This window comes from Falco cherrug, chromosome 8 (genome assembly GCF_023634085.1).
Source record: "Falco cherrug isolate bFalChe1 chromosome 8, bFalChe1.pri, whole genome shotgun sequence".
Classification (NCBI taxonomy): Eukaryota; Metazoa; Chordata; class Aves; order Falconiformes; family Falconidae; genus Falco; species Falco cherrug.
The window spans coordinates 46,156,457-46,183,824 of NC_073704.1; the positions used below are offsets into that span (position 1 = coordinate 46,156,457).

General features: G+C 41.4%; 1 protein-coding gene across 2 annotated transcripts in view; it reads right to left on the bottom strand.

Moving 5' to 3' along the window:
• CTNNA1 (catenin alpha 1) overlaps positions 1 to 27,368 on the bottom strand; it is a 122,833-nt gene that overhangs the window by 7,391 nt on the left and 88,074 nt on the right. For both annotated transcript variants that reach the window (XM_055719531.1, XM_055719532.1), the window contains 7 exons: positions 26,732 to 26,824; positions 15,266 to 15,422; positions 9,723 to 9,923; positions 8,497 to 8,648; positions 5,552 to 5,662; positions 3,871 to 4,052; positions 3,011 to 3,116 (listed from right to left, as the gene is read on the bottom strand). In XM_055719531.1, coding sequence (XP_055575506.1) covers positions 3,011 to 3,116; positions 3,871 to 4,052; positions 5,552 to 5,662; positions 8,497 to 8,648; positions 9,723 to 9,923; positions 15,266 to 15,422; positions 26,732 to 26,824 — 1,002 coding nt within the window. The remainder of the gene's footprint in view (positions 1 to 3,010; positions 3,117 to 3,870; positions 4,053 to 5,551; positions 5,663 to 8,496; positions 8,649 to 9,722; positions 9,924 to 15,265; positions 15,423 to 26,731; positions 26,825 to 27,368) is intronic.

The following is a 27,368-nucleotide window of genomic DNA, read 5'->3' on the forward strand; positions in this document are numbered from 1 at the left end:
GTATGCTATTTCTATGAGCAGAATAGAGAATTAAGTTCAAAGACAGATGATGTTTAAATAGAGATAAAACACAAGATAAAAAAGAACAGCAACAAAAGGCACTGCAGATGCCTCTATAAGCCCTGTCCTTTCCTACACGGGAACACTCAGGTAAAAACAAAAAAACCCAAAAGGCAACAATTTCAACACTGATTAAGAAAGATTACATTATTGTATTAACCTACAACAGCCACAAAAACACCCATCTGCAGAGCTAGCTGGGGAGGATTCCACAATGCAGTCACAGCAGATAGCTGCTCTGCAGAGAGAAACAAATGGGTATTGGGGGACACCCCACCTCCCCAAACCCCCCAAAATGAGACGCTGCCACAGCCTCACTGGTGGTTGTTGGCTAAAGCTAAGCTGGGTGCTCCAAGTCAAATCCAGGATCCATCCAGGACAGAGCAAACACACATGCACATTCACTTCCTACCACCCCAGCTGAGCCTGTGGAGCAGCAGAATCACCTTTTTCTCCCTTTTTGCAAAGAAAAGGGGCAGGGGAAAACAGAAGAGCTCTCCTGCAGCGTGTGCTGATTAAGACAAGCACACAGCCCCCCTCCCCACCTGTCTAGTAGGTGTAAGCAAGCAACCAGAGACTTCTCTTCCTCCCGCTGTATCTCCAGTTTAGGGTATGAACACTGTTGTAACAAGAATTCACAATCAAGTGCCCCCACCAGCCCTATGTAACAGCTGGGCTCGGCGCTGTGTGGTTAGAGAAGCTGCAAGCAGGCATTCAGGTGAAGCAGTTACCGCGGCAGGACGGGCGGGTGGCAATGCGTGCCAGCAGCTCTTACCCAGGACAGCCACCAGCCCGTGCCTGGAGCACATCCCTGGACCAACCTCCGCAGCGGTGACTGTCTCGACAGCAAGAGGCTGCTGGAGCATCTCCATGGCAAACAGCGCAACCCCTAAGCTTGCCCCCGGCTCCTTTCGATTTAATGATCAGACACTGATATAACCTCTACCTCCCAACACCATCAAAGAAAAAAAGCAACAGAATTTTTCTTTTGCTTTGTAAGTACTTCAACACTGAAAAAAAAATAACGTGGAGAATCAGAATCTTGTTGCAAGCAACTTTCATTTTTGTCGTGCTCACAACTGCTTCGTATTCATTCCCCCATCGAAAACAAGCAGAATGCCGCTCTGAGCGAAAGATGGAACACCTTTGGGAAAATCTGCTGGCTGATGGCTAGACACTTTTCAACAGACGTGAAATACCTTGGATAATAGCTTTTATAGTTTCAAAGGAAATGTGCTGTAAAACTGCCTGATGGCAGGAGTTAGGAGTTCCTGACACACTAACACAGGGGGTCATGATTCACCCGGTGTCACATGGCAAACAGGACATAAAACCCATCCATTTGTTAAAAGCCCGTATTAGGCACAGGAAGGCATTAGTGCTCCGCTGAAATGGTTGCATTGTATGTCCTCTGTAACTGTCAGGTAGTTCTACATTAACAAGTTTCTAAAGAGTATGTAAGCATATCTAATGAAATATGCAAGCTGAAAGTATTAGCAGAGTATGGAGTCGGGAAAAAAAGCTATATTCTTGTCAAAATGACTAACTGTACAGTCCTGCTCATATTTATCTTCAAACATGTGCTTAATCTTTTACATTTTTAAGGACATTACTTCTACTAAAAGGAGCCATTTAGTTTTCTTCTACATTTTGAAATACCTTGGTGCAGAAAACCATATATTGAGGTTGCATAAAACAAGTGAATTAAAAAAAAAAAAAAAAAAAAAGCATTGTAAACCTTCAGTCCAAGATCCCCCGAGATCTATAACACAAACTGCTCCTTGCTTCATTTACCTACAGCAGCAGCACACCTGGTTCCTCCAGAAATATGGCTGTCAAAATGCTACAGCAAGGAGACCCATTTTAAAAAACGCTTTTCAACTTCATCTCCCCATTGATCATTTCTCACTGCATCATTAATAAATTAGGGTGAAGACAACATCCTCTGGATGCAACATTTAAAGAGAGACCTGCATTACAAAGATTTACTTCCAAAGTGACACCGTTTTATTTAAAACCTTGCATTATGAATTTAGATTCAGAGGACTTACAAGCAAGTGACAGCTGTACAAAATCAAGTTTAGTCCATGATCTCAGACTTAACCTACCTGCATTTCAGGGTCTCTCTGGAAGGCAGAATATTATTACTAATGCTGATGTTTCCCTGCAATTTGGGTGTGGACCGAGACCAAAGGCTTTTTTGCTTGGCCCAACCCAGTTTCTGAAGCGGCTCAGGACAGGCAGATGCATTGCATAAAACCCGTGAGCTGCCCATACTTGTTCAATCCTAGAAGAATTCTTTTCAAAAACTTTTGGACATATAGCACAACAACATTTAAAACAGCCTGGGACAACACTGCAAAAAATCGGGTCACTATGTGCCTTGCTCAAAGTCTTCATCAGCTCTGACCAGACAACAAAAAAAAAAAACCAACAGAGTTTGTCTATGGGGCATTTGAAAATTGTTAATAATAAAAAGCTGCCTCAAAAATAATATTAAAGGTTATACAATAGGCCATATGCAATAATTATGGTGTTGCCTGCGCAGCCTCATCGTTGCTTTGGAAAGCACTGGGTATATTCTGAGCGTGACAGAAGTGACACGAATTCAGTTTCAGTCCTGTTCTGTCAGAGAAACTGGCCTAGATACTACGTGACATGAAGCAGTGTTGGCATATTGCTACCTTAAAATGGTCGGTGCTTGACTGAAGCCAAGGAGCTGCTAATGCTACTGCTGGGCGTATTCAGCTGCTTACACCGCTCAGGGTGGCAGGAGAGCAGCTAGAAAGAAAAGGGTAGAATTTCCCAGCAGCAGATCTGGAAAATCAGTTAAAACCCCCTGAAACCTCAAAACTAAACACATTTTCTTCTGTTCATCATGTCTGCAGTACTAAAAGATCCCCTATTGCTCATTTGTGCTGGAGGCTTATGAAAATGAATTGTGACTTACGTGGTCAGCAATAGTCCGTCCCAGCTTGTCCATCCTTGACCCAGCCTCTGCAATCTTCTTGGCTGCACTAATCACATCTGACGTATTTTTCAGTGGACCTTTACCTCTGCAAAACAGAACCATTTACCTTCTAGCACCAGAAAACCAGAAAAGCGAACTATATATTGCTTTTCTCATTCTGTTCCATACAGTACTGGAAGTGATTCCTCACACAAACTGCACGAATAAGGTCGCACAGAAATAGGCAGGTGCAGCCATTACAGCACCTTCCTTTTCAAGAGAGTTTCACCCTTCCAGCCCCTCCCCATAGTTAGAATAAATCTAGGCATAAAAAAATCTTAAATTTTACTGGTTTTAGCAATCTAATGATAAGAGATAACGTTTTAAAAGACAGATTTGCAATTTTCATGGAATGCAACATCAAGTTTAAAAAATAGTGTTATATAAAATCCGGTAAATGAATTTCAAAAGGCATCAAAACCCCTCTCCTTCTTTTGCAAATAAGTGCGCTAGGAACTATTTCTGCAGTATAGCAATATCGAGAAGCCCATAGAATTTAATGTTGTAAAGAGCTGAGCAAATATAGATATATATATTCCTTGGGACAAGAATCACTCTTAAGAAAGAAAGAAGGAAAGACAGGCAATAACTGCTGTGATCAATTTAAACGGTTATTACCATCCAGTCACTGCATAGTAATGCATCTCCCAAGTTAATACACAGGCTTTAATAGGGTAACATTTAAAGGAAATTATAAGAAGTAAGACTCTTAAGAGTACTTGCAAAACGTTTCATTGAAAGATCAGCATCCCAGTCAGTTCTGAGAGAAGGTGTTGTGTGCTCAAATTATAAAGACTCACCTGGTGAAGTCTGTCATTTCCATCATAATCATACACATTTGTTTTGCCAGAACAATTATATCATTACCGCTGTCATCCCATTTTGATACTTCAGCATCCAATTTACTCTTTTCTTCCTGGAAGCTTGCAACTTGCTCAGCAATCTTAGCTTTTTGCTCTTGAGGGAGCTGAGCCATGATAGCCTGAAAGAGAGAGTTTTTTGCACATCGCCTTATGCCACCACTTGTAGAAGGCTTTTTGGAACATTTCACTAATAACCAATTTAAGTCACGTAGATGGGGATAAAACTTTAATAGCAATCCTCTACCCAGAGGCTTTACAGAACCATTTCCTTCCATTCTGAATCAAAGTTTATGCTCTTTCTTAAGAAACAGTTCGCAGAAAGACAAATCGACACCTGAAATTCAGGCATTTGCATGATAAAACTGTTAAGAATCCAAACAAGTTTGCCACGTATTACCCTCCCTCAAAGAAAAACTGCATGGGTGGGTGTGTGGGGGATTGACTTTTCTATAAAATTTAAGGGTTTTGAAAGGAACTTCCATTTGGTTATCTTTCAGTGTTGCAATGCACAGAATAAATATTATGAGTCTCTTTCCTGTAAAAAGGTAGATGTACTATTTTGAAACATGCATATTGAGGAAAAAGTGAAAATAAAAAGCATGTGCTTACTCCTGAATAAAATCTATTAGACTAGGTTTACAGCCTGGATGAGACTTAATGCCCTTGCCTTCATAAATAGTGGGAGCATTCATGTCTCCAGGAGCAGGTGAAAAGGAGCTTCAGTACAGAAAAGGCTCTGGCAGCAGCTGTGCTAAAAGGTAAATTAGAAATGTCTGCATTTAAATAAAAGGAGGGAGAGGGATACAAGAAGAGAGAGTGCTTGTACAAGGAAGGAAAGCATATAAAATACTCTCAGTTAGTATAATTCCAAACCAATGTGGCAGGAGTTTGATAAATCAGGCCTAGCTACTCCTTGCTTAGTTTCAGGCTAGAAGAGCCTTTACAAAAAGTCTTCCATGGCACTTTCCCAAGGGTGTAAATTGTTATTGATCCAGAAGGGGACATGTCAAATAAAAACAACAGGTAAGGCCTGGTTTTCCTTCAATGTACTGATTTTAAGTTTTCACCTATTAACGATTATATATTGCCTATCAATGCTTTCATTTTTAACAGTCATAGGAAATGCGGTTAGTCTAAATGAATTCATTTTTGAGCTCCTCTCAACATTGTCTTGATAAATGCTCAGCGGCCAAACACACTCACCAACACATGCAGGAGAAAACACTCCTGCCCACAAACTCAGTATTTGCCTGTTGAAAATCACATTAGGACAACAGAATGATTTGCTGTGTATCTCCCTGCAGAAGCTCACCAAATAAATGGCATTGCCTACCACATCTGCCATGTCGAAGTATAAAGTAGTTTATTGGTATTAAAAGCGTTTTGATCTTTCTGAACATCCAAACCCAAACGCAGGCGCCTCTCACGTCCGTCAGATCAACATGCTGCACTTCATTTAACCTCCTTTTCAGAAGCAGACTGGAAACGAAGAGTGCCAGTTTTCTGATCCAGCATTTTCACCACCACCCCAAAAATATTCAACCTGGATTTTCAAAGCAAGTTGAACTGTTTCTTGAAGGCAGGTCACAGTTTTATAACACTTAGATTTCTTCCTTACCCTTGCACTTTGTCCAGCGATGAGCTGATCATCTTCAGTCTGAATACTTGTTCTGCTTCGGACATCAAAATCCTCGGTCTCAAAGTCAGAATCATCCAACTCTTCAGGAGTCTGAGGAAACAGTTATTCAGCCAGAGTCAAACAACAGATTTCACGGCTCTAAAAATCACCAAGAACACTGTTTTTCAAGCAGGGAGAATGGAAATCAGCGAAGGTAAAAATTATTCAATGTTTTCAACAAAAAGGCAAACAAAGGGACTGTATTCAGCGTATGAACACATGTGATTATACATGCTTGAGTGCTCATGTTAAACACCATAGGGATCACCAAAATTACATACCAGTAACTAAAAATCTGCGATTTGTTAGGACACTAATGCACTCAGGATTTGAAACACAGGAAAAAAAAGTTTTTGCAAAACGAACAGTATTTTTGCAACTTGGTTAAGTGTAAAAGCCTCACTCAAGATTCTGAAGCTAAAATTACACACAGCTTTAAGGCCTGGTTCAAAACCACAGACGTTGTCTTTAGCACAATTATGAATCAAAGCATCGACTAAATTAACAACAGATAAGATATATCGAAATTTATTCTTATCCCCCAGGAAAAGCTGAAAATTTTTAGCTAGTAAGGGCCAGCTTTTATGCTGTAGGCTAAACACATCTGACCTAGTTCCTGTGTGCCTACAATTTATTTTTGCTACTGCCAGTCTATAGCTGGCAAACTTTTTATAAAGCTTATCAAGTTTAAACAGCATGTTTGTCAAAATACTACTTCTTTGCCTAGAGTGGCACTTCATAACAATTTTGCAGAGCTGGATCAACAAAGAACTTGACTGATAAATGCAATAAATCGTGATTAACAGATAAGATGCAAATAAAGTTACTGCTCTTCAGATTTCTTTGCTCCGATTTGAATTTTACAAACTTGTTTTCCAGTAGACACATCTTGTGATACAGCTAAAATAGAGATGGATATGCAAAACAGTTGCCAAAAAGCAAAGGTGAGCATGCTGACAATCAAGACCTAGGGTATTTCAGCCACCATCTTTTCTCCATGCTTTGAAGAACAGAATATATCCACAAAATCAGCATAAGGACATATACTAAGAAGTAGCTCAGTGTATCAATATTTAAAAATTAAAAAACAAAACAAAACAGCTCAGCTGCATCTTTAGAAACTGTTGATGATTCTCAAGGCCCCTTCTCTGCTCACCCATCCCAAATCTCATCCAACCTGGGGGATACAAAGTGTAATTCTGCCTTTCAACCTGTCATCAAGGGCAAAAAGTCTTCTGGGGGTGGTGCGAGATAAAGCTTTACTTCACCACAGTAAAGACAGAGTAAAATTTTCATTTTGAAAACATGGCATAAAACCAAAAGATTAGGTGTTTTGAGTGACTTTTCCTTCTGGTTCCTGTAAAGAACAAGTGTCACTGGACAAAGTTTCAAGTGACTCAGCCCGTTTACCCCAGCTGAGCTTAGCAGCATCCCCCTGCGAGCATGGTTACTCCTGCGGTCCAGTTTGAGACAGAGCCCTGGAGAAGTGGTGGCCTGGTATCGCCATTTGCATGGCTCTCTTATCCTAAATACATTCTACACCTTACAGCCCTCTGGACAACAAATACTAACATTTTAACTTTTATAGGTCACCGATGTGTCACCAGCGAGCTGCCGTTAGCTACTGGCAGCTGCAATAAAGCCGTGGCACCCTGACATCAGAGACGCGGCGCAAGGGGAAACGTCAGGATTCCTGGCATCGCCAGCTCAGCTAATTACTAACGACGTGGAATTGGCAGTCATGCCTTCATGTTCTGAATAAAAAGGACTTCAGCAGGGGGTGAATCAAATTAGTTTGTCTGCATAGCAGGAAAGCATTGATATCTTCATCTAACATTGGTTGTCTATAAATGCTGAGCTTAAGTTTGAAAAAAAATTATACAGAGAGCACATATGTGGTTGTCAGCTTTTCTTCTGATTTTCCATCTGACTCTTTGCTTTAAGCAGCAAACATGGAAGATACTATTGCAATGGTTACTATAATCACAGATATTCTGGGGCTGTATGTCCTTAATTTACTTATCACTAAAATGCATCTGCCATGGTTACCATTCTGAAAGATGAAGACAGTTTCTCTGCAAGGCATTTACATTTGAGTCAGAGGAGTACAAGGAAAAAAGAAAAAAAGGAATAAAACCTCTACATTTGTTTTTGCTGTGTCTGGCTCCTGCCCATTTTCACCATGCTAAGATTCAAGAAATATGCCCATAGGTCAGCCTCAACCAGAACTTTCTTTTCTGCAACCCTTCAATCAAATGCAGGAGCCCTTTTGCATCTTCCCTGCACACCTCCTACCAACCTAACGCTGCCTGACTTCCAAGTCACACTCACCGCACCTGAAACACGCAAGCACCGAAGAGACAAAGCCTCTGTGAACTGGTCCCTGTTTACCAAGGTTAGCCAATTAAGAAATTACACGCTCTGGGAACTACAGACTGAACTCCTCTAAACCTGTTTTTGACTAACTAGCATTAATTCTCAAAATGTACTTAATAAAGAGCCATCAGGTTTTATCTCTAAGCTCTCAAACCCTCAAAAAGCATCTACAGTTATGAATCCACTCACTGTTGTTAAATCAAAGGTCACTGATTTTAGCACATTAACAAGCAAGGCATTAACATATTACAAAAGATGCGTGAAGGGTATTTAGCATTACAACTTTGGCTACCACTGATGCTCAGATCTGTTTAATGAATTTGAATCAAAATGTACTTCTGGAGTACTCCACAGAGTGATTAGCAGTTTTTAAGACTCTGAACATTAATATGAGCTAAATGAAAGTCTTACGCTGCCTGCTCTCAGTAAAACTGATGCCTGTCAGTTCAATAAAGGTGGGGGAAAACGAGCAGAAAACCAGAAAGCTCTCTGAAGTAAGTTATGCTCACCCGGATCATCAGTACGGCCTTCCTGATATCTCGTATTCCATCATACACCAGCCGCGAAGCATCGATAAATTCATTTTCATCCATTGGCTGGGCAGGGTCTGAACTCAGTGCTTCCACAGCAGCTTCTACTTGCTCAGTAAAGCGTGGCATAACTGAATTAAGAACACAAAATAACAGTCAGTCCCCACCCAATGCCACTTTCTGCTGGACACTCCTGTAAAAGATATGCGTGTGCCTGGTTGTTAACCATCGCTGGAAGCGGTGCAGCGGTTCCGTTTAAATTCAAAACACTTGTAGAAGGACAGCAATACCATAGCTCCAGCCTTAGTCCACTTCCATTTCTGTTTACCTTGAAATGAGAAGTTGATCACACCCTTCTAGTGGACAAGGAGAAAACACCTGGGGAAGCAGTGAGAAACTATGGGATAAAATATTAAGCATTTGTTTAATGTTCCCTGCAGATGTACATATTTTTTGGAAAAAATACAATACTACCACTATGAAACTCAAGTTTAACGAGGCACTGGAAGAGGGCAGGTTGCACTGCTGTACTTCATTGACTCACTGCACTCCAGGAAGAACATCACAGAACCACTTACAATCTGTTAATTCCTTCAGTGTCACCCACGAATCTTCATTAAAGTAATTAAAGCAAAACCAACAACTAATGGTTGGCACAGGATTCAGTGAGGCAACCTTACCCTGTATGGACGCTACCAGCCAGTTCACAGGAGACACCACCCCCAATTGTTTAGGCATGGGAGACTTCAACCTACTATGTTTCTTTAATAGTTACAAAGACATTTTAGAAAATTTGCCCTAAATTATTACCCAAAATTTATTCTACTGGGCCAATGTGGCAGAAACCTTCTTTCTGGATCTTGAACACTTGCAGAGCCTGGTACAGCACTGCAAGACAATCAGCATAACTTTCAAGCCCTGACTCACGGTTTGGGACTCACTCCCTGGTGTTTTAGCTTTCTACGGCTCAGTCAATGACAGCAAGCACATCCAGGGAGACCTTGCGCACTGCTGAGTTTTAAGCCAGTCAACACAGCAAAATTACATTTCTCATTTTGCCACAGCTCTGCAAATAACTCCCACTAATTTTCATTATAGTATGTAAATGGAGTCTTTAATAGATTTCACGGGTACATTAGTATCCGGCTGCCCGTGCACTTGCAAGCAGGATGAATCCAGAGATCTTGGGAGTAACCGACTCTTACCTGTGTTGGACAGTAACTTCGTTGCTTCCAACACCTTCTCAGTGTAGACCCCAGGTTCGTAGTTATCCATTTCAGAAGTGACAACATGAATGACTCTAGCAGCACGCCCTCGAATTGCACCAGCTGTGCGGTCTAAACCATCAACATCTTTTTCTTGGAGAGCAATGACACATTTGTTTACATCTTCTAAAATATGATTCTCTGGTGGTAAAAGGAGGAGGATTTAGATGGTCATATCTTCTCTGTTGCAGTCATCAGCATTGCAATTTCTCAGTTTGCGACCTGCTCTATAAAACCCCCAGCAAGATGCTGTGAAGCATTAATTGTTAAACTCGCTACAACCAGCAAACAGCTGCCCTTCCAAACTGGGTGTCCAAAAAAATATCAGTCCATCCACCTACTGGCATCCATGCTTCCTGAGCCCGTTTGTATTTGGTTTTACCAACAGAAAAGCTGAGTTCAGTTGAATTCTCCCTTAAACTGTTTCTTTCCACATTCCTCCCCTGGCCTGCCAAAGCCCTTACTCCACGTGCTTGTGAACCCCTCCCCCATCACTGCCCTGCGTGGGGCGGCAGGCACGTTCCCCAGCACCACACCTCATCCACTCCACGCTCTCATGCACTGGGCACTTGTTGCACGTCTCTAGCTTCCTACACAGTGTTTTCCTACAACCACACACATACCATCAAAGCATATTAAACTGTTAGCCCTCCATTGAAATTTAAGACACATAACATATGCAGTGATTTATGCAGAAAGCGTTCCAGCGACGGAGTACTCATTGCCTTTTAAGAAAACAAAAAATAAAGCCAAGACCTCTGTTTGCAATTTACTTTCAGAATATATGTTCTCTTTTTATACAGGGATATCTTTGCCCATTTATCAAGTCCAAGAAGCCAAAAATGACTAAAACCACCTCCTAAGAGATTTCTAAAGATGCCTAAAGAGGTTGGGATCCTCTTTTGGGGAAAGCTACCCTAAAGGTCCTCTAAACTCTGTTAGAGACCTCTTTAATGTATCAGTACTACTGCTTTGATGCTGCCATCCAGTATCAGCATTTGGGCTGCTTGGTAAGAAACCAACTTGGAAACATTTCTGCTCTGTCACTTAAAATAGTTTCCAGAATTACTTACCATTGACTTAATCATGCTACACTGCCAATCCGTGCCACTGAAGTGGCTTTTATTCCCTGTGCAGGTAGTAAAAGAGGCATTTTGCAAAAGTTTGTAGAGATGAGAAGCACATAGAGTTGACTGATAGAGGATTTGTATAAACTGGCTGAAAGGACTGCTGCTGGAAATGTTACGCTTAATTTACATAAAATTAACAGAGCCAGGTGCAATACTTCAGACTTCTGTAAGCAACCTGGACAAAACATACACTTGTGAAATACCTCTGAAGCAACTCGGCCTGAACCAGTTCAGCTGAGGGCAGAATGTGGCCCTAAGAGAGAGAAGTGCAGGTTCATTAGTGATGTGACAAGTCAGTGAGCAGGCAGCCAAGGTACAAGAGCTGCAGCAAGATGCACACAGAGTTTCGGTATTTAAAGCAAGAGACAGACATCCCTGCAAGTCACAACAGTAAAAAGAAAAAGCATCGGCGCCAGTCCAAAACACAGACTGTTTATTGCTTGAATTCCTTAATGAATAAATTAAGCCACAGACCATTTAAAAGCCTCTTTGGATTATAGGAACTTTAATAAAAGGCATGGACAAAATGAAGATGAATATTTAAATGCCTGCTGATCATTTAGCGTCTTTTGCAGATGTGAAGTGGCCAGAAAGACACTTCCAGGGAAAGAGAACCCCCCCACAGGGCAGTCTGCAAGGGGCCCTGGGGAAGTACAGGACTGTCAGGTGCATCCACTCTGGTTATACTCTCCCGTTGGATGATAACAAATAAGATTTGACACTTCTGTGTGCTTGTACATACACACGCTGCTACCTGTCCTACAGGCATATGGACCACAAGTGTCTGGCACAAAATGCCATCTGCCGAGGCCGGGGTGGCAGAGCCCAAGAAATGCTGACACAGAGGTTCACCACCAGCACCTTCGGGGATGTGACAATGCCGTCCTGCATCAAAGCTAACAACCCTCCTGTTGCTGAGCAGGAGAAAAATCTCACAGCAACAGAATATAACACAGAATATAACAAAGGCAATGGCAAAGGCATCTCGTCCTACCGAAATGACGATAGGGAAAAAATGGTATGGTTTGGCAACAAGGTAAGAGGAAAGGCATTTTTCCAATGAAAATTATTTTTAGAGCAAACAATGAAATACACAAAACCGTGGAAAGCTAACAGAATTAAAAGTCCCTCCTGACTGTCAATCCTCAATCCACCCCCACCAAACAGCTTCCACCTCCCCCTACCTCCCCATTAAAGGGATTAAGAAATCCTTTTCCGAACATCCCAAGAAGTCTGCAAGGGAGTCTGGGGGCTGCAGGAGACCAAAACCTAAGAGCAACAGTCAGGAGATAAAGCCACAGACGCATAAATATAACTGCTTCTCTGCTGTGTCCCCTATGGAAGGTCTTAGAACAATTTCCATGCTGGACCCTGTCTTGACAAGGGACACTGGAGGAACCAGGTCGAGCAGCAGTGTCAGTAGACATGGTTATGGAACAAATACTGGAGTGTTCATACACTTGTAAAAATAGTATTCATCTTGTAATGAAGAAGGACAATCATTGGGCCCAAGAAATATTCATCTGGAGGCTCTTAAGACAAAATAGCTCCGTTGTGATGGGCAGCCTCTTGCATAAACCTCTGTCAGTGGCAGAGTAACAGAAGGCAGCAAATGGAATGATTTTTTTGAGGGTTTCAAAGGAGATCCAGGTAATTTCAGAACACTGAATTTGACAATTACATGGTGCTATCAGCAACCGCTCCAAAGAACAGAGGTACTGGGCACACAAACATACCCAGAGTGCTTAGGGAAGGTACTGACAAGAGGGTTAAGAATTACAGAAGGTACAGAAGAGCTTTGATACGGGGAATAATGCAACAGGCAAAGACTCTGCAGTTAAGAAAGAGATGACTGACTAAGCGTACGGCAGAAGTCTGTACATTTACAGCATGAAGAAAGTGAGTAGGGAAAAAACTCTCTTTCACCATCTCCTACTACAACTAGGGGCATCCAACAAAGCAAACAGACAACACTGCAAAAACGAGGAGCTTCTTCACACAGAGCACAGTTAAGCTGTGAATTCTGCACAGGATGATGGAGATGCCAGTGGTTTATACTGGTTGAAAGAACAACTAACACAACACAACTTAAGTGAGGAAAATCTGTCAAGGACTGTTCAGTAGATATCACCTCTGATGCTGGAGCTCCCTGAGCTGCAAATCACTCATGGTTGGGAGCATACAGGAAAGATCTCTAGGCCACAGGACTCCCCTTCTATAAATCTCCTACGCCCTGACAATTAGCCAGACTGTTGTCCTAACTCAAAAGGCGCTTCTTGTGCTATGTCCTTCATAAGATACTGTAACCTGCAAGCTTATCTGCAATGCTGTGCGTTTAAGTACCTTCTTCCATGATATTCTGCTGTTATCTAAACCAACATCTCTTTCATCAAGCCTTCACTTGTGGATAATTGATAAAATTCTGTAGCATAGGCTGAACAATGAAGTATATACTTCATGATGGGTTGTAGGAATGGTGGGGGGGGGGGGGGTTAGGTATACACACACACATATAGACTCACATGAACTCTTTTAAATTCTGCTTACATCCCAGTTAGTAACTGATACAAAATGCCACAAACATCCTAATAACCCCAAATGGAACCTGGTATAAATCATGCCCGTCATGATTTTATCCTAAGAGACATTTAGACTTTTAGCAGACGAATTGGGAGTTGTGGCATTTATATGGAAAACATTTATCAATGTTCAAACAAATAATATTTAAAACAGTATTTATTGCTTTAATATTTTTCTAACATCTCTTCGATAACGAAGCACGTACAAGTAACTGCCGAATGCACTTGAGCATCTGAAGTAGGCCCAAACTACAGCACTTCCATGGCATCGTTTTGGGTGGCAAGCAGACACTCAAGGTGAACTCTCTCCCAAGTCAGCCTGCTATCGCCCCAGAAAAGAAGCGTTCCCTGATTATTGCCAAGTCCTTCAAACTCTTCAGAGCGCCTCAGCAGTGGGCCAACATCATAACCTGTGCCCTCAAAAGCAGAGTACCCATGTCCTCGAATGACCTACACAAGGATGCAGCCCATTCTGTTCCAGTGGCTTGACCCATTTTGAGCCACACCTGTAAGTGAAATACAGCAAGGCAGCTTTATCCAGACTGTTTTCACCAACTGACAGCTTTTTCTCTTTAAAATGTTTTGTACACTTGTGGGCAAACTCTAAGTGGAGCCATGAACTTCTGCACACAATTCCCTCTAAATATATTTCCCCAGAAATAGGCTCCTCACAGCTGTGCAATTTCAACTACTGCTGCAGCGCGAGCATGCAGACAGACACAAAGAACTAGGACATTCAATTGCTTAGTAAGTTTATGCTAACTCACTGCAAAGAAAATTTTTATTCAGAACCCAGGGAACCACAATACAACATGTATAATAATACAGGTGACTCATCACATAAACACTACTTTCTGGGTTTTTTTTTTTCCTTTTTCTCTTTTAATAAAAAAAAAAAAAAGGAAATGGTCTTTTAATTCAGGACCCTAAATTTTTCATCAACGTTTTCTAGCTATGTTCACCTGGTACTTCTCACTCCACACATCTTCCTGTGAAATCTCTTTACAACAGGAGTTTTTAGGTCACTCAAGATGCCCAAGCCTGTTTGCACCAGGACAATCAGACCCTCAGTTTGTAGCAGTAATTTGTGAATGCTATTGCAGACACAATTCAAGTGGTTATACCACCATGTCCTTTGACTACAGCTGAATTAGAGGATGTGAAAATAAAAATGCCCACTTATTTCTAGGTCACAGCAGCTAATAGTGGGTCTTTATCAACGACGCTGATAAAAAATATTATCTTGGCAAGCACTTTGCCAAATGGAATTATTAATCTATTATAATGATCTAATCTTTTTCGAAAACTTCAATAAAGCTGTTAAAAATATTCACAGAACATTTTCTATATGAACAGTTTTATTTTAAGGAACTTGTAGGATGATGGTTTGCTATTCATTTTTATTTACATATCAAGAGTCTATGGTGAATTAAGAGATTGTCTTTTTTGCTAATTTGTAACTTCAACATAAACATATTCTATTTCCCCCAATGTTACTGGTGGGGTTTGTCTACAGTAGCTAGATGGCAATTTGTTGGTAGTTCAGCTAGCAATTACAACTCTTGAGACGTAAAGTGTCTTCTCCTCGTGCCAAGATCTCCTGCTCTATGTTCACACCTTGCTCAGCAGAAGATGACGCTTACCAGGTAAAGTGTACCAACACCATCCCTTCCAAAAACCCGAGAGGACTCTGGAATACATGTAGAAACCACCTGTTTCCAGGAATAAGCTCAGTTGCAACAACAATTATTTCTGAGATCAACCCCCTCCTTACCTGATACAGCCAGGAAGTCATCAATGGAAGTGATGTCATCAACAGCATCCGTCAGCACACGGACTTGCTTCTCCCATTGCTCTTTGAAGAGATCCATGTTTTCCTGAGCCAGCTTGCTTTGGGGTTTAGCAGCCAGAGCCAGTGCAGCATTAATGACCTATAAAACACCTCAGGATTTTTAAAATATAGCCTTAATGAAACAATTAGTTTCCCTGTGTTTATCCAGTGAACTCAAAAGTAAACAATGCAAGTTTAATAAGTTTTCAGGATTTTGATGTTTAAATAAAGAAGTGTTTTATCCTGTTGCTCTCACATCCAGCTCATACCTGCTTCCACATTTATTATGGTTAGTTTTTACAAGTGAAAACATTCACAAGAGCTAGCTTCACCTTTCTTTAACAGCTCATGTTAAAAAGGTGTTGCTTTCTGAGCGCAGGTTGTGTTGTTAAGTATTTTAGACAGGATGACATTTAGTACACTGGAGGCTGCATTTCCTATGCTACTTGCCAGAACCTGAGAAAAAAGGTCAAAAAAAGATTAATCTTACACAGTCTGAAGTAGAAACAATATGCAAATACAAAATTAAAAATAATGTTTGTATTTATCTTCTTTTCCTTAAAGCTTTACTCTGTACCTTGCAAATAATCGTTATCATACCTTAAAATTTCTGTTACGGTTGTGAAACAGCCAGATTAGCCATGGAGCAGGAGAGGATACTCTCTGATGATCCCCCTGAACACCCCCCTACTAATTTTCTTCAAACCTGAAGACTGTAATTCACTCCAGATCCTTTTTTTTTCAAGTAGAAAAAATGCTACGCATACTGCTGGGTAACAAAGTTTATGTTGTATCTACTAACTGGTCAGCTGAAGGACCAAAACAGCCTCTGTGGGTGTGGGAAGAAAGCAATCTCTCAGAAGCCTGCTCCTGTTTTGCTGCACTATGCTCCAGCAGAATGACCTGGAAACACGCCAGGCGTGAGAAACCATCCACATCCAGACTGACATGACAATCCTAACCTTGTTTTCAAGTACCTGAGAGTCAGAGTTAATTAACTTACAAGTTCAATGTATAATTTTTCTTCTCTACTTTAGGACCATATCAATTCCACAAAGTTGCTGAGCACAACATGCAAGCACCAGATGTTCCTGGTTTTCCAAAATCTATTTTCTCTACCTGCTTCATTTAAAAGTGTCACAAAGCATTTAAAAAATATATATAACTCACTAAACATGGAAATGATGGTGATGTCAAACATATCATGATGGCACTGAATGAATCAGGCAGGAGAAGGAGGCTGATTCACTCAAGAAATGCTAGAAATTAGCAGTGACTGAGGAAAATCCACAGAAATGCTGTACTGCTCTCCATGCTACTGTCCTGCCTCTGGAGGTGGAGGCTGCAAGTCCGGGTCAAATTGAAACGAGCTCAACGGGTTTGATAACACAGACAAATGCAAGAAACAATTTGGCAAGAGAGGCAATCTGTTTAGGAGACCTGCAGGGATGAAACACACCTTTGAACCCTGGCAATAATGACAGCTACCCCATCCTTCACAAAGAGCGTGGGACCCTCTGCTGCTTCCCCTTCCTCAAACCCGCCACTGAACCTGGGCGGCTCACCTGGGCAGGCATGCCCTCTAAGATCATGGTTCTGAAGTCCCAAAAGCCCCCAAAAGAGCCTTGCAACACTCAAGAAAATGGTGTTTAAAATTTTTAAAGAGAGGTTTTAGAAAGGGAAACCTGTCCTCTGCTCAAGAGCCCTGATTCTGAAGTCTAGTCACCACCATTTCTTGCCCCAGTCTGATGGATGTAATGAATTATCCACCTATCAATCAAAATCTATATATCCTAAGTATTATGAAGGTGAATCCAAAAAACAAATGTCCTGGACACAAAAAGGGTAAACAGACAACACTCCAGAAATCTGCTTTTAGATCTTATCCTGCTCGTAACCATAACTACTGAGACACTGAAGATGGTGATACCATGGGTCAGGACAATTGTCTCCTGCTCTCTTCTAGCTGCCTTGGCTAATATCAGATAGGAAAACAACCTCTTAAGCACTGAGACAGGTCAGCATTAACGCTGATGGAACATATGGCCTGTGTACCTGTGTGATGTATGTCTGGACAGTAGCATCTGTCTGAACAATTAATCTTTGTCAACAGCACAATCCAACCCCAGATGCCCACATTAAGCAACTTTTCACACATAATGGAAGAGGTGTCATAAATACAGGGCTCTGCAAGTGCTCAAGAAACTCAAACAGGGTGTTGTCACCAAATCCAAATGCATGAGGCACAAGATGCACCATCATCCTCCTAACAGGCAGCTTGTCCAACTGAGAAAAGGAAATTCTTGCATACATTACAACAGCAAAAACACATGGCCAAGGCAAATATATTTCAAAAAAAATGTCCAAGTTTTATACAATCTCCCTTACAAGCAGACATGTCTTGCATTTGGAAAGCAGCCAGCAGGGCCAGAGATGAGGACAACATGGTGGGGAAATTGAAGGCTATCAACTATCACTGTGGAGCTAAAGACAAAAAACTACAGCTTAGGAAACCCATACAGGGATGTGTGTGCTCAGGAAGAAATTCAAGACAGCAGATACAGCCCAGGAGTCCTTTTTGCAGCACATACTCCATCTCCACGTGCAAAGTGGTCACAACATTCAGTTTTAGCAGGGGTGATAAAACCCGTCACTCTATGTACAGCTCAGCATTTATGTGGACAAGTTATCCCGGACATGTCTCACATGTCTGCTTGAGGTAATGTGCCAGGGATTACCAACAAAACCCTGCAAATTACCCGTTCGAGTCAATATTCTCTTACATGATGCCTGGTATCCAGTACAGAGTGACTGATTTATTTGCCAACAGATGCTTAGACAGACATGGGAAAAGGACAAGGATGCTGGACCTTAAATAGTCTGTGCATGCAGCAGGACCATGATTCCTTTATTATCTAAAAATGAACACTTGGAGGAGGAGGGAGAAGGGACTGATTAAAGTACACTATTGCTTTTCAAAAAAACCATGAAGCATTGGGAAATTAATTTAAAATATGAGTAACTTACAGGAAGGAGAAAGAGAGATATGAAGATAAATATATAGAGTTCAAAAATAGCATGAAGATGCCCAGACTACCTGAAATGCAGCTGCTTCCATGTAAAACATTTGGCAATTTCAGGGAAATAATCTGTATTTCAGAGCTTTTCCAAATGCTGCCAAAGCACTGTGATCACAATGACTCACTGAAGTTGTACAAAGAAAAGAATCAAACAGGGACATTTTGAGACTATCCAGAAGGAAATGAAGCATGGCAAGAAACCACACTATTTTTATCGGTGCTTTGTTTCATGTAGCAATTGCAGTGTTCAAGTCAGACAGCCCAACGCTCGATAACATGATTCTAGCGAGTTACTTGGAGTTGCTCTCCTCCACCTCGCAGCTTCCTGCAGCAGCAGCCAGGACTTGGCAATGCACGCCCCAAGATCGGAGAGGCTTAGGATTCAAAAGACTTGCAATTGATGTCTCAATCTGTACCTCAAATCTCCTTTTCATATCTTTCATGGGAAGAAGCTGCTGCTTTTTTTTGCTTATTTTCCCTATTGAAACTAAAGGTGTCAGACTGGATTTATATATTTGTACCTTTGCAGGACAGGACTCTCCCAGGTTCCCTGAGGAGTGACTTCTGCCTAGGTTACAGGACTGTGGCTGCTTTGCCCAGAAGCTCTCTTAAACAGCACAGCTAGCTAGTCCAGGACAGAAAACACCTTAATCTTAGATATACTTGTGGGCAAATTAAAGCCACTGGGTCACCCAGAATTAATTTTTTTAGGCTTAATTTATGATGGCTTCCAGCCTCACCTTTACAGCACCCCATCTGAAAGACCAACAGAGGCTAGAAGAAAGCTCTCCTACGTGGTGGTGTTCCCACAAAGAACAGTTTTGAAAATTTGGCTGCCATGGCCCAAGGAAGAAACATCACTTGAGGGAAGAAAACTATCACCTACTTATTTTGCATTGCAAACCCTACCTGTCGTACCTTAACATAGTCTCAGTGCACACGTCTGTAAGCCACGTAACTCTCCATTTCAGTGGCTGTAAGCACTTTATATTTTTTGTCTCCATCTTTTTGATAGGACTTTTTGCTCTTCACAGGAGACTGTTCTTTCTGCAGCTGGTTTAACTTCGCCCTGCTCCCTGTAGCATTGGTTTTCAGATGCTACTGTGCTACAACAAGGTTTTTTTCAGTTTCAAAAACAAACATCCAGTCTTCTCTCTTCACTATACAACTTTTCTTTACAACCAAAACATCTGTGATTCCTAAATAACTCACTTGGTTTTTGTTTTTAAATAAAGATCTTGATTTACCAGCTTCCTTATGACATCTGGGTAATGAGTTGGAAAGTAGCTCCATGGCCTTCAAATCCAGGATACTTTGTATTTGTTTAAAAGGAAAAAAAAAAAGAAAAAAAAAGCTAATAAACCAAGAAGCCATCCATCAGCTATCATCTCAGGGGCAGAGGAAAAAGGGACACACACAAACCAAGCCCCAGCTGTGATGTGAAAACCAGTTTTATTCTGGAGTATGTGAAAGGGCGCTCGTCAAGCACACCACAGGATCAAGTTTGCTTTGGAAAGAAGATCCAAGAGTGAGCAAGGGCAGAAGCAGTGATCTCAGCTTTGCCTTTTAAAGCAACCTCCGTGCAAAGCTGAGTGGAAGAAGTCTCTTATTCAACCCGCCAAAAGTGGTAATTGCACCACACACTGCCCCTTATTTGCTCTGTTTTATTCCTGCTGACAGAGCGCTCCTGTGATACAGAGGGCTAGCTGTAAGGCAGAAGCAAAAATACGATTCTCAGATCACAGCTTTTCAAATGGTCAACAAATGGATTCATGACCTTACCACCAAAGCCACCACAGCAGCTGAGCCCAGCCAGGACTCTCTCCTTGCCCACATGGATTTTAATGCCTGTATTTTTCTGTACTAAAGAAAGCATAGCTTGCTTATTGGCAGTTTGTAAGAAGCTGCTCATAATTTAATTTTACATACGCCAGATGTCAAAGTTACTTCCAGTGTTCACCCTACTCACGTCTCCTTCCTCACTCCTAATTGCATTTTGTTCTGAGTGGAAGAAAAGGTTCATAAGCAGGACATTTCAGTCGCTTCCAGTTACATCCAACCCCAGGTTTGCATCCACATGTCTACGTGTGCTAACCCTCTATGTAGTTCAATACAGCAAAAAGCACTCTGCAAACTCTGATGAGCTGAAATGCCTGGAAGCAAAACATACAGAAGATTTTTTTGCACTTTCGCTAGCTATAATGGCAGTGACCAGCAAGTGTACGGAGGCTGATGCACCAAAAGAAGGAAAAGTTTGCTTTGATTTCCAATACTTTGTTCCGATGTATAAAAGGTACTTTTGAGCACTTTCCTTTCTTGCGAGTTACGCAGAGAGTGACCGCAGGCATCTCTGCAGAGATACTTACTCTTGTTGTTACAGTGCTATAATGACCCACAAATACACACTTTTACTGGAATAACATGACCTTTTCCAGTTCAGCATACACTACTGTGTGCTGGTTTTGGCTGGGGCAGAGTTAATTTTCTTCACAGTAGCTAGTATGGGGCTGTGTTCGGGATCTGTGCTGGGAACAGCGCTGTTAGCACAGGGGTGTCTTAGCGCTGAGCAGCGCTCACACAGAGCCAAAGCTGCTTCTGCTCCCCACAGCCACCCCAGCAGCGAGGGAGGGGGGGGGCAGCAGGAGCTGGGAGGGGGCGCAGCCGGTACAGCTGACCCCAGCTGACCCAAGGGCTATTCCACACCGTATGGCATCATGGTCAGCATATAAAGCTGGGGGAAGGAGGAGGAACGGGGGAAATGGAATGATGGTATTTGTCTTCCCAAGCGACCTACGTGTGATGGAGCCCTGCTGGCCTGGGGATGGCTGAGCACCTGCCTGCTGAGGGGGAGTCATGAACAAACTCCTTATTTTGCTTTGCTTGTGCGCACAGCTTTTGCCTTATCTATTAAGCTGTCTTTATCTCAACCCACACGTTTTCTCACTTTTACTATTCTGATTCTCTCCCCCATCCCGCTGTGGGGGGAGCAAGCGAGCGGCTGTGTGGGGCTTGGTTGCTGGCTGGGGTTAAATAACAACATACTGTCGAAGTATTTACTGTTTTCATATTGTGTACAGATAATTATCCTATCAACTTCCCCATACATGGAAAAAGTATTTTCATTTGTAGCTGAGGACTGATACTATTGTACCAGTCAATGTAGAAGCTGCAAGAATTTTGCTGCCATTTGTTTTGGTGCCCATTTTTGTTCCCTCATTTTGCATTTCACTGACTTCAAGTGCTGAAGCTTTGGGGGTTTCAGGGACTCTGTCTTTTCTGGAAGCTTTTCTGCTATGGCACTCCGCAGTAAATACTGCACCTCTGAAGAAAACATAGGGTCCTTACACACTAACATACCTTGTTCTACAGAACTGAATCCCTTTCTCCTAACTTTGCTTCTTTTTATGCATCAGTAACTGCTTGAGGTTCTAATAGTTTCTTTGATGGCCACTCCCGTCCTGTGCTGGCTCTTCTTCACAGCAAGCCTGCATGACACAAAGCTGCAACCCATGTGTTAAGGTTTTAATACAAGTATTTCTAGTCAATGCCAATAAAATGCTTCAAGCACCTGTCATTAAAGAGTCTGGAGATAGAACTGCTAGTTAGGACATTCAAAAGATTTGACAGTCTTTCAAAGAGAAGAAAAAAAGGGCCACTTGTTCAATGTTAAGTCTTTACCGCAAGAAAAATCAGGTTACCTTCTTCTCCAGCAGCCACCAGGTTGCTGACAGTAACTGGGAACTCAAAGAGGAAAGTCTGCTGGTCACATTTGGGTTTGGTTGATTTGGAGGGGGGGATTGGAGGGGTTTTTTGTTTCTCTATGATGCTGCACCTTAAGTTTTTGTGCTATTTGGAACCTCTACGTGGGTTTCCTTATGCTTTGGTATTTTTTCTGTTTGTGTCAGTAGGTGTGATCAGCGTATGTAACCACCTGCCTCATCAGAGATCTATAAGCAGCAAATTGCTTTTCAAGCATTTCAAAATTGGAATGTAAGGATGTGGAACAGCAATTATTAAATATGATGTTAATATTATGTCAATTTATTTTTATTTTAAAAATGAATTTAATCCAAGAATTATCTGGATTATAGTGGACAGGCAACACTCACTTTACTGTTCAGGGGGCAACTAAACACGCTGTTTGTGCTATGGTAGATTTAGAGGGAGCAAGGAGAGGACAGGCAGAGAAGCTGCCCGGTGCCCTCCCTATGTTTCTAATGAGGGATGAGCGATTTGGGCAGCAGAGGAGGAAGGTAACCAGCCCTGGCTCAGAGCAAGCCCTGCCTTAAAGTTGAGAGAGCAGGTCCTGCATGCCCTCCCCAAGGAAGTGCAGGTTACCCCGCTCCTGCAACCCGCTTCCCAGAAGATGATCAGTCTCAAGGGCAAGGGGCTCCAGCTTTTGCTGGCAGAAGCGAACACCCAACCTGATGGAAATTCTAATCCACAATTATTTTCAAAAAACTCTCAGCCTGACTGCAATTTGGTTAGAAGTCTATAACTTCAGGAGGCTTTAAAGAATGAGAAAGTCAACATATGACTGGTAAAAGCAGCTGCAAGTGACAGCAGACTGTCACATCAAAAGGCTGGAGCAATACTCTTTCCTTTCAAGAGCTGTACTGGGGCATTTTCACTGTTGCTTTCTAAACACCTACAGCTTGTATGATCAGAAACATTCCTATGGTTAAACTCTCTTCTCAGACATCTTTAATGCAAAATGCTGTTACAAAACAGCTTTTGCAAGCTCCCAAAGCAAGTACGTCTTGGAAACAGAACTCAGAAGACAGTTCCGAGTAAGGATCCAGGTTTTCGAGTCGAGATAAACAAAATCTCTCGCTAATTTACCATTGGCAAGCTCTGTGTTTAGCAAGGCAAAGAAAACCTCCCCCAGCGCTCTGCAAAGCAAGTGGAAGCACAGGCAACTATTCCAAGCATTTCACAGCAGTACTTTTCCATTTTCATTATGAAAGACATCTTCAGCTTTCATTCTTTTTTTTTTTTTAAACATTTCAACTGTAGTGATGGAAGACTTTTTTTCCTTCATCTTAAGCCACCATAGACTGGCTTGTTTCCCCACCACCTAGCAAGGCATGAAGCTGCAGAACTGCAGGTAACTCCTGTGAGATGCTGGACAAAGTTGTTTCACTTTGATGTGCAGACTTTCAGCAGCATGTGCCCTCAAAAAACAGAATCTGGGCAGGCTTGTAAGTCAAGGCTTTATGAAGAAAGCAGCAGAGACCCCCCTAATGCTGCCTTATTCCTCCCCTGTAAACCCAGACCAACACAAGTCACCCTGCTATGGAGCCACACTATGGAGCATGCACAGCTCTTCCTAACAGTTCCTTCTGCACCATCAAAAGGGAGCTCTAAATATCACATTAAGTCTTCAACTTCACAATAATTTCTGCGTTAATTGGCTAGGGACTTACAAACAGGAAGGATGATGTTACTCTTGAGGAAGAGCTGATTTCCAGTAACACAGCCACACTAAGCAAATTTAATTGCTTGCTTTTGTAGAGGCTTTTCACATGAAAAATTTTCTGCATCTTCTTTTTCCTCAAATAATTAAATTTTAAACCTGAGAACATCTGAACCTCTATGTGACACCAGCAATGACTGACTTCTTGTCCACTCCAACAAAACTTCCAAGTTTTCCCTAACCAGCTTGAAGTGTTGCATGTTCCTTACTTCTGCTGCCAGCTCAAAAAGTCTAGTTATGGCAAGGGACTGAGTAACTGCTCTATTTGAGATACAGCTTTTATAATTAACTCTACAGATTGATTTCTGCAGAAATCATTCTTTAACCAGGAGTTCCCTACTCCCTGAATGGCTTCTACTCAGCTAAGCTATTTAAGGTTACCTGGGACTCAAGTGCATTAAATTTCACTTTCGTCCTTTCAACCACAGCAATACCTTGAATTAAATTCCATACATCGTATTTCTCTGTCATACTGATACATCCACTTGAGTTTCAGACACTATTGTAATTACTTATTGACTTGACTCATTCCAAATTGAGCATCTTCCTGGAAAAATACCATCAAAGCCGGGGAAAAAAAAAGGCAAGAAAAAAAGCATATAATGTTGGGTTTGATCTGTATTTTATGCCTAATTCACATGTTTGCTCAGCAGAGCCACCTAAAAGGATTCAAGAAGCAGCTGTGACTCTCATTAGGAATAAACTGCAAAATAAACAGATAATTGCCTAAAGAAGGAAATAAAATCCCACTAGGCTGTTCTTTATATCTAGAAGCAATTAGGGATTATACGGAATAATCGAAGTTTGGTGACCATTCAGTAACGCAGTTGAGAAGGGTGCTGCATCACTTAGACTGGCATAAAAGAAACTTCTGTACTGTTAGGAGAAAACACAGATGCCATTTGTAAAACAGTTTAGGTAAGTGCCCCTAATTATCTCTCAGGATTCACAACATGTTTAAATACTCTTAGAGCATTAAAGAATCAACCAGAGTACATGTAATGTAATATAAAAGCACTCCTTCAAGTTCTATGAACATCTATAGTGTCATTTACTAATCTCCTGGTGACGCCCCTGAAATTAAAGCAAGACTGTGCAGAAGAGCATCTGAACTGCAGGCTTGGAAGTTCAGATATGTGACCTTTGTAAAGCCAAAATCCATTGGTTATAGCCCTTGTCCATTTATAGATAATCAAAGCTTCCAATGTGTGTTAAATATATTATCCTTAATCCCTGAAGTCTAAGGTTAACGGCTGCAGTTCAGTAGATGTGACTGCAGTTTGGTGACTACAGTTTGTTAATTATTTCATGTTGACTATCGTGGTGTTTATTTTAGAAAGGAGTATATTTATATTAGGAGGCAGTTGTTGGAAAAGCAAAGATAGAAGAATCTGAAATACACACAATTTGAGCAATGCAAAGGGGAAAATAACCCCCCGTCAGACTTGGACAACTATCAGAAACATTAGATTCAAAGAAAAACAAACCTCACTTTCTTAAGATGATTATTTTCAAAAGCATCAGCATTTGTTTGGAACAACATGCATTAGATACCCATATTCTTGGAGAGAACTAAAAAAAAATAAATAAATTCACATCCAGCCTAGTCAGCTACTTTAGAGACAAGCAAGCCCTTATACTAGATAAGGTGTATTTTTAAAAGCTTTTTCCACATGCTTTGTTCCAACTGTAAAAATTGACCTTTGGTTTTAACAAGCTATACACACCACTCGCCCCAGATGTGGGAGGCAAAGAACTTCACAGCCAATATAGCTGATGCACCAGACCCAGGGTCTGATGCTGGTGTGGGAACCACAGAAGTCCACCCCTGGATGACAAAAGACCTCCTAGATAATATTTAATGTTTTATGTTTAGATGCCTATCTTCACCTATTTAATAGCACTGTTACTTAAAAGTAACAGAAAACCTAAACCAGTCCTGCTCTCCATGCTATCTTCACCTGTTCCCTTAAAATTCCCCTCCTGCTGAGGCAGGTACAGGTGAACATACCTGTATCTCTCTTCATTTTGACTGGTTTTGAAAGGACCAATATATATGTGGGAAAACCTGAATGAATTCCAAATAATCCTGAGATGACACACTTTAATTTCATAAACTGCCATTTGACCAATTTTTTTGAGTACATACTTTCCGTTAGCTCCCCATCACCAACAACAGCTTGCTTAGATGTTTCAGATCTTAATTTCCTGTTGCTTTAGAAGATGTATATTACAATAATTGGCAGTGCACTGTAGTCTTCAGGGGTTCATCCAAGTATCTAGTTATTAACAATTAAAAAACCAGGGCTGTCAAAATGGAAGAGGATAGTCTAGTGCTTACACATACATGATTTCCTTGTTTCCATTAAAAAGTTATTAACTAAAAGGTAGTCTCAGCCAGGTTCAAACACTTCATGCATAGCCAGCTTCCTCTGATCCTAGTATCATGAAAATTTTTTGGCATATTTATATTCTACTCGGCAAAAAATAATATAATTCATCTCACAGCCTGCACAGGAGCAGTGGTAGCATCTTCACAAGACATCTTCCTGAAACATGAATGTGCACAGATAACCACTGAAGGTTCCTGCACGTTACTCGAATATCCTGGCCAAATGAAATTAGAGCTATTATGTAAAAAAGATCCATTTGTATCACTAATTACTCTGTCACATATTTTAAAGTTTCTAAGTCTTGATGCTACACTGCACTTCCTTTTCTACATGCATTAAGGAAAAAGCCAAGTTCTGCAGCAAATCCATAGACAGCCACAAAAAGGCCAGAACATGCTCTAAGCAGGACCAGTTACCCAGCTTATTACAGTATGTCTTTTCTTCTTAGGCTCCTCATTACCTGGGGACACAGAGCTTCAAGTTGGCTGGCTGACATGCGAACCAATTTCACACCTTCTTCATTGTTCGAGATGGAACAGGCCAAGTTGGCAACCTGTGTCAGAGGTGGGAGGAAACAAAACAAAACTGTTAGAACTGGGTTTTACTTCCCTCTGTAGGAAATTTCTTGCCCACCCGCAACAGTGAAGGGTAACCCATCATGAAATACAAAGTGTCCACTTTCATTCAATTCCAACCAATTTTGAAACCACTAACGACATCTGTTCTTTCTCTAGCCATAAAGTCTTAACACATCAGATCAGAAATTCATAGTTATTCAAACCGGACAGACAGATCATTGTTACCACTGATTCGGTTAAGTTCTCTCCAGTAAAACATACAGAGCATCACTGGCAGCACTTGAAGTTACAGTTAAAAAGCCCATTCCCACTCCAGTGAAACAGCAGCAACCACACAATTAAAAAAAACAATCCAGCTCCCATGCATGTGAGGATGAAGTGTTCCAATTTGTATAAGCATAGGGATGCTCCCTTTTGCTTGAAACACTCCTATATCCTACTGCATGTCAACCCAAAAGAACTTGGGAAGCTCATCAAGCAATTCACCTATGCAAGCAGTGCACAGGTGTTGCAAAGCTC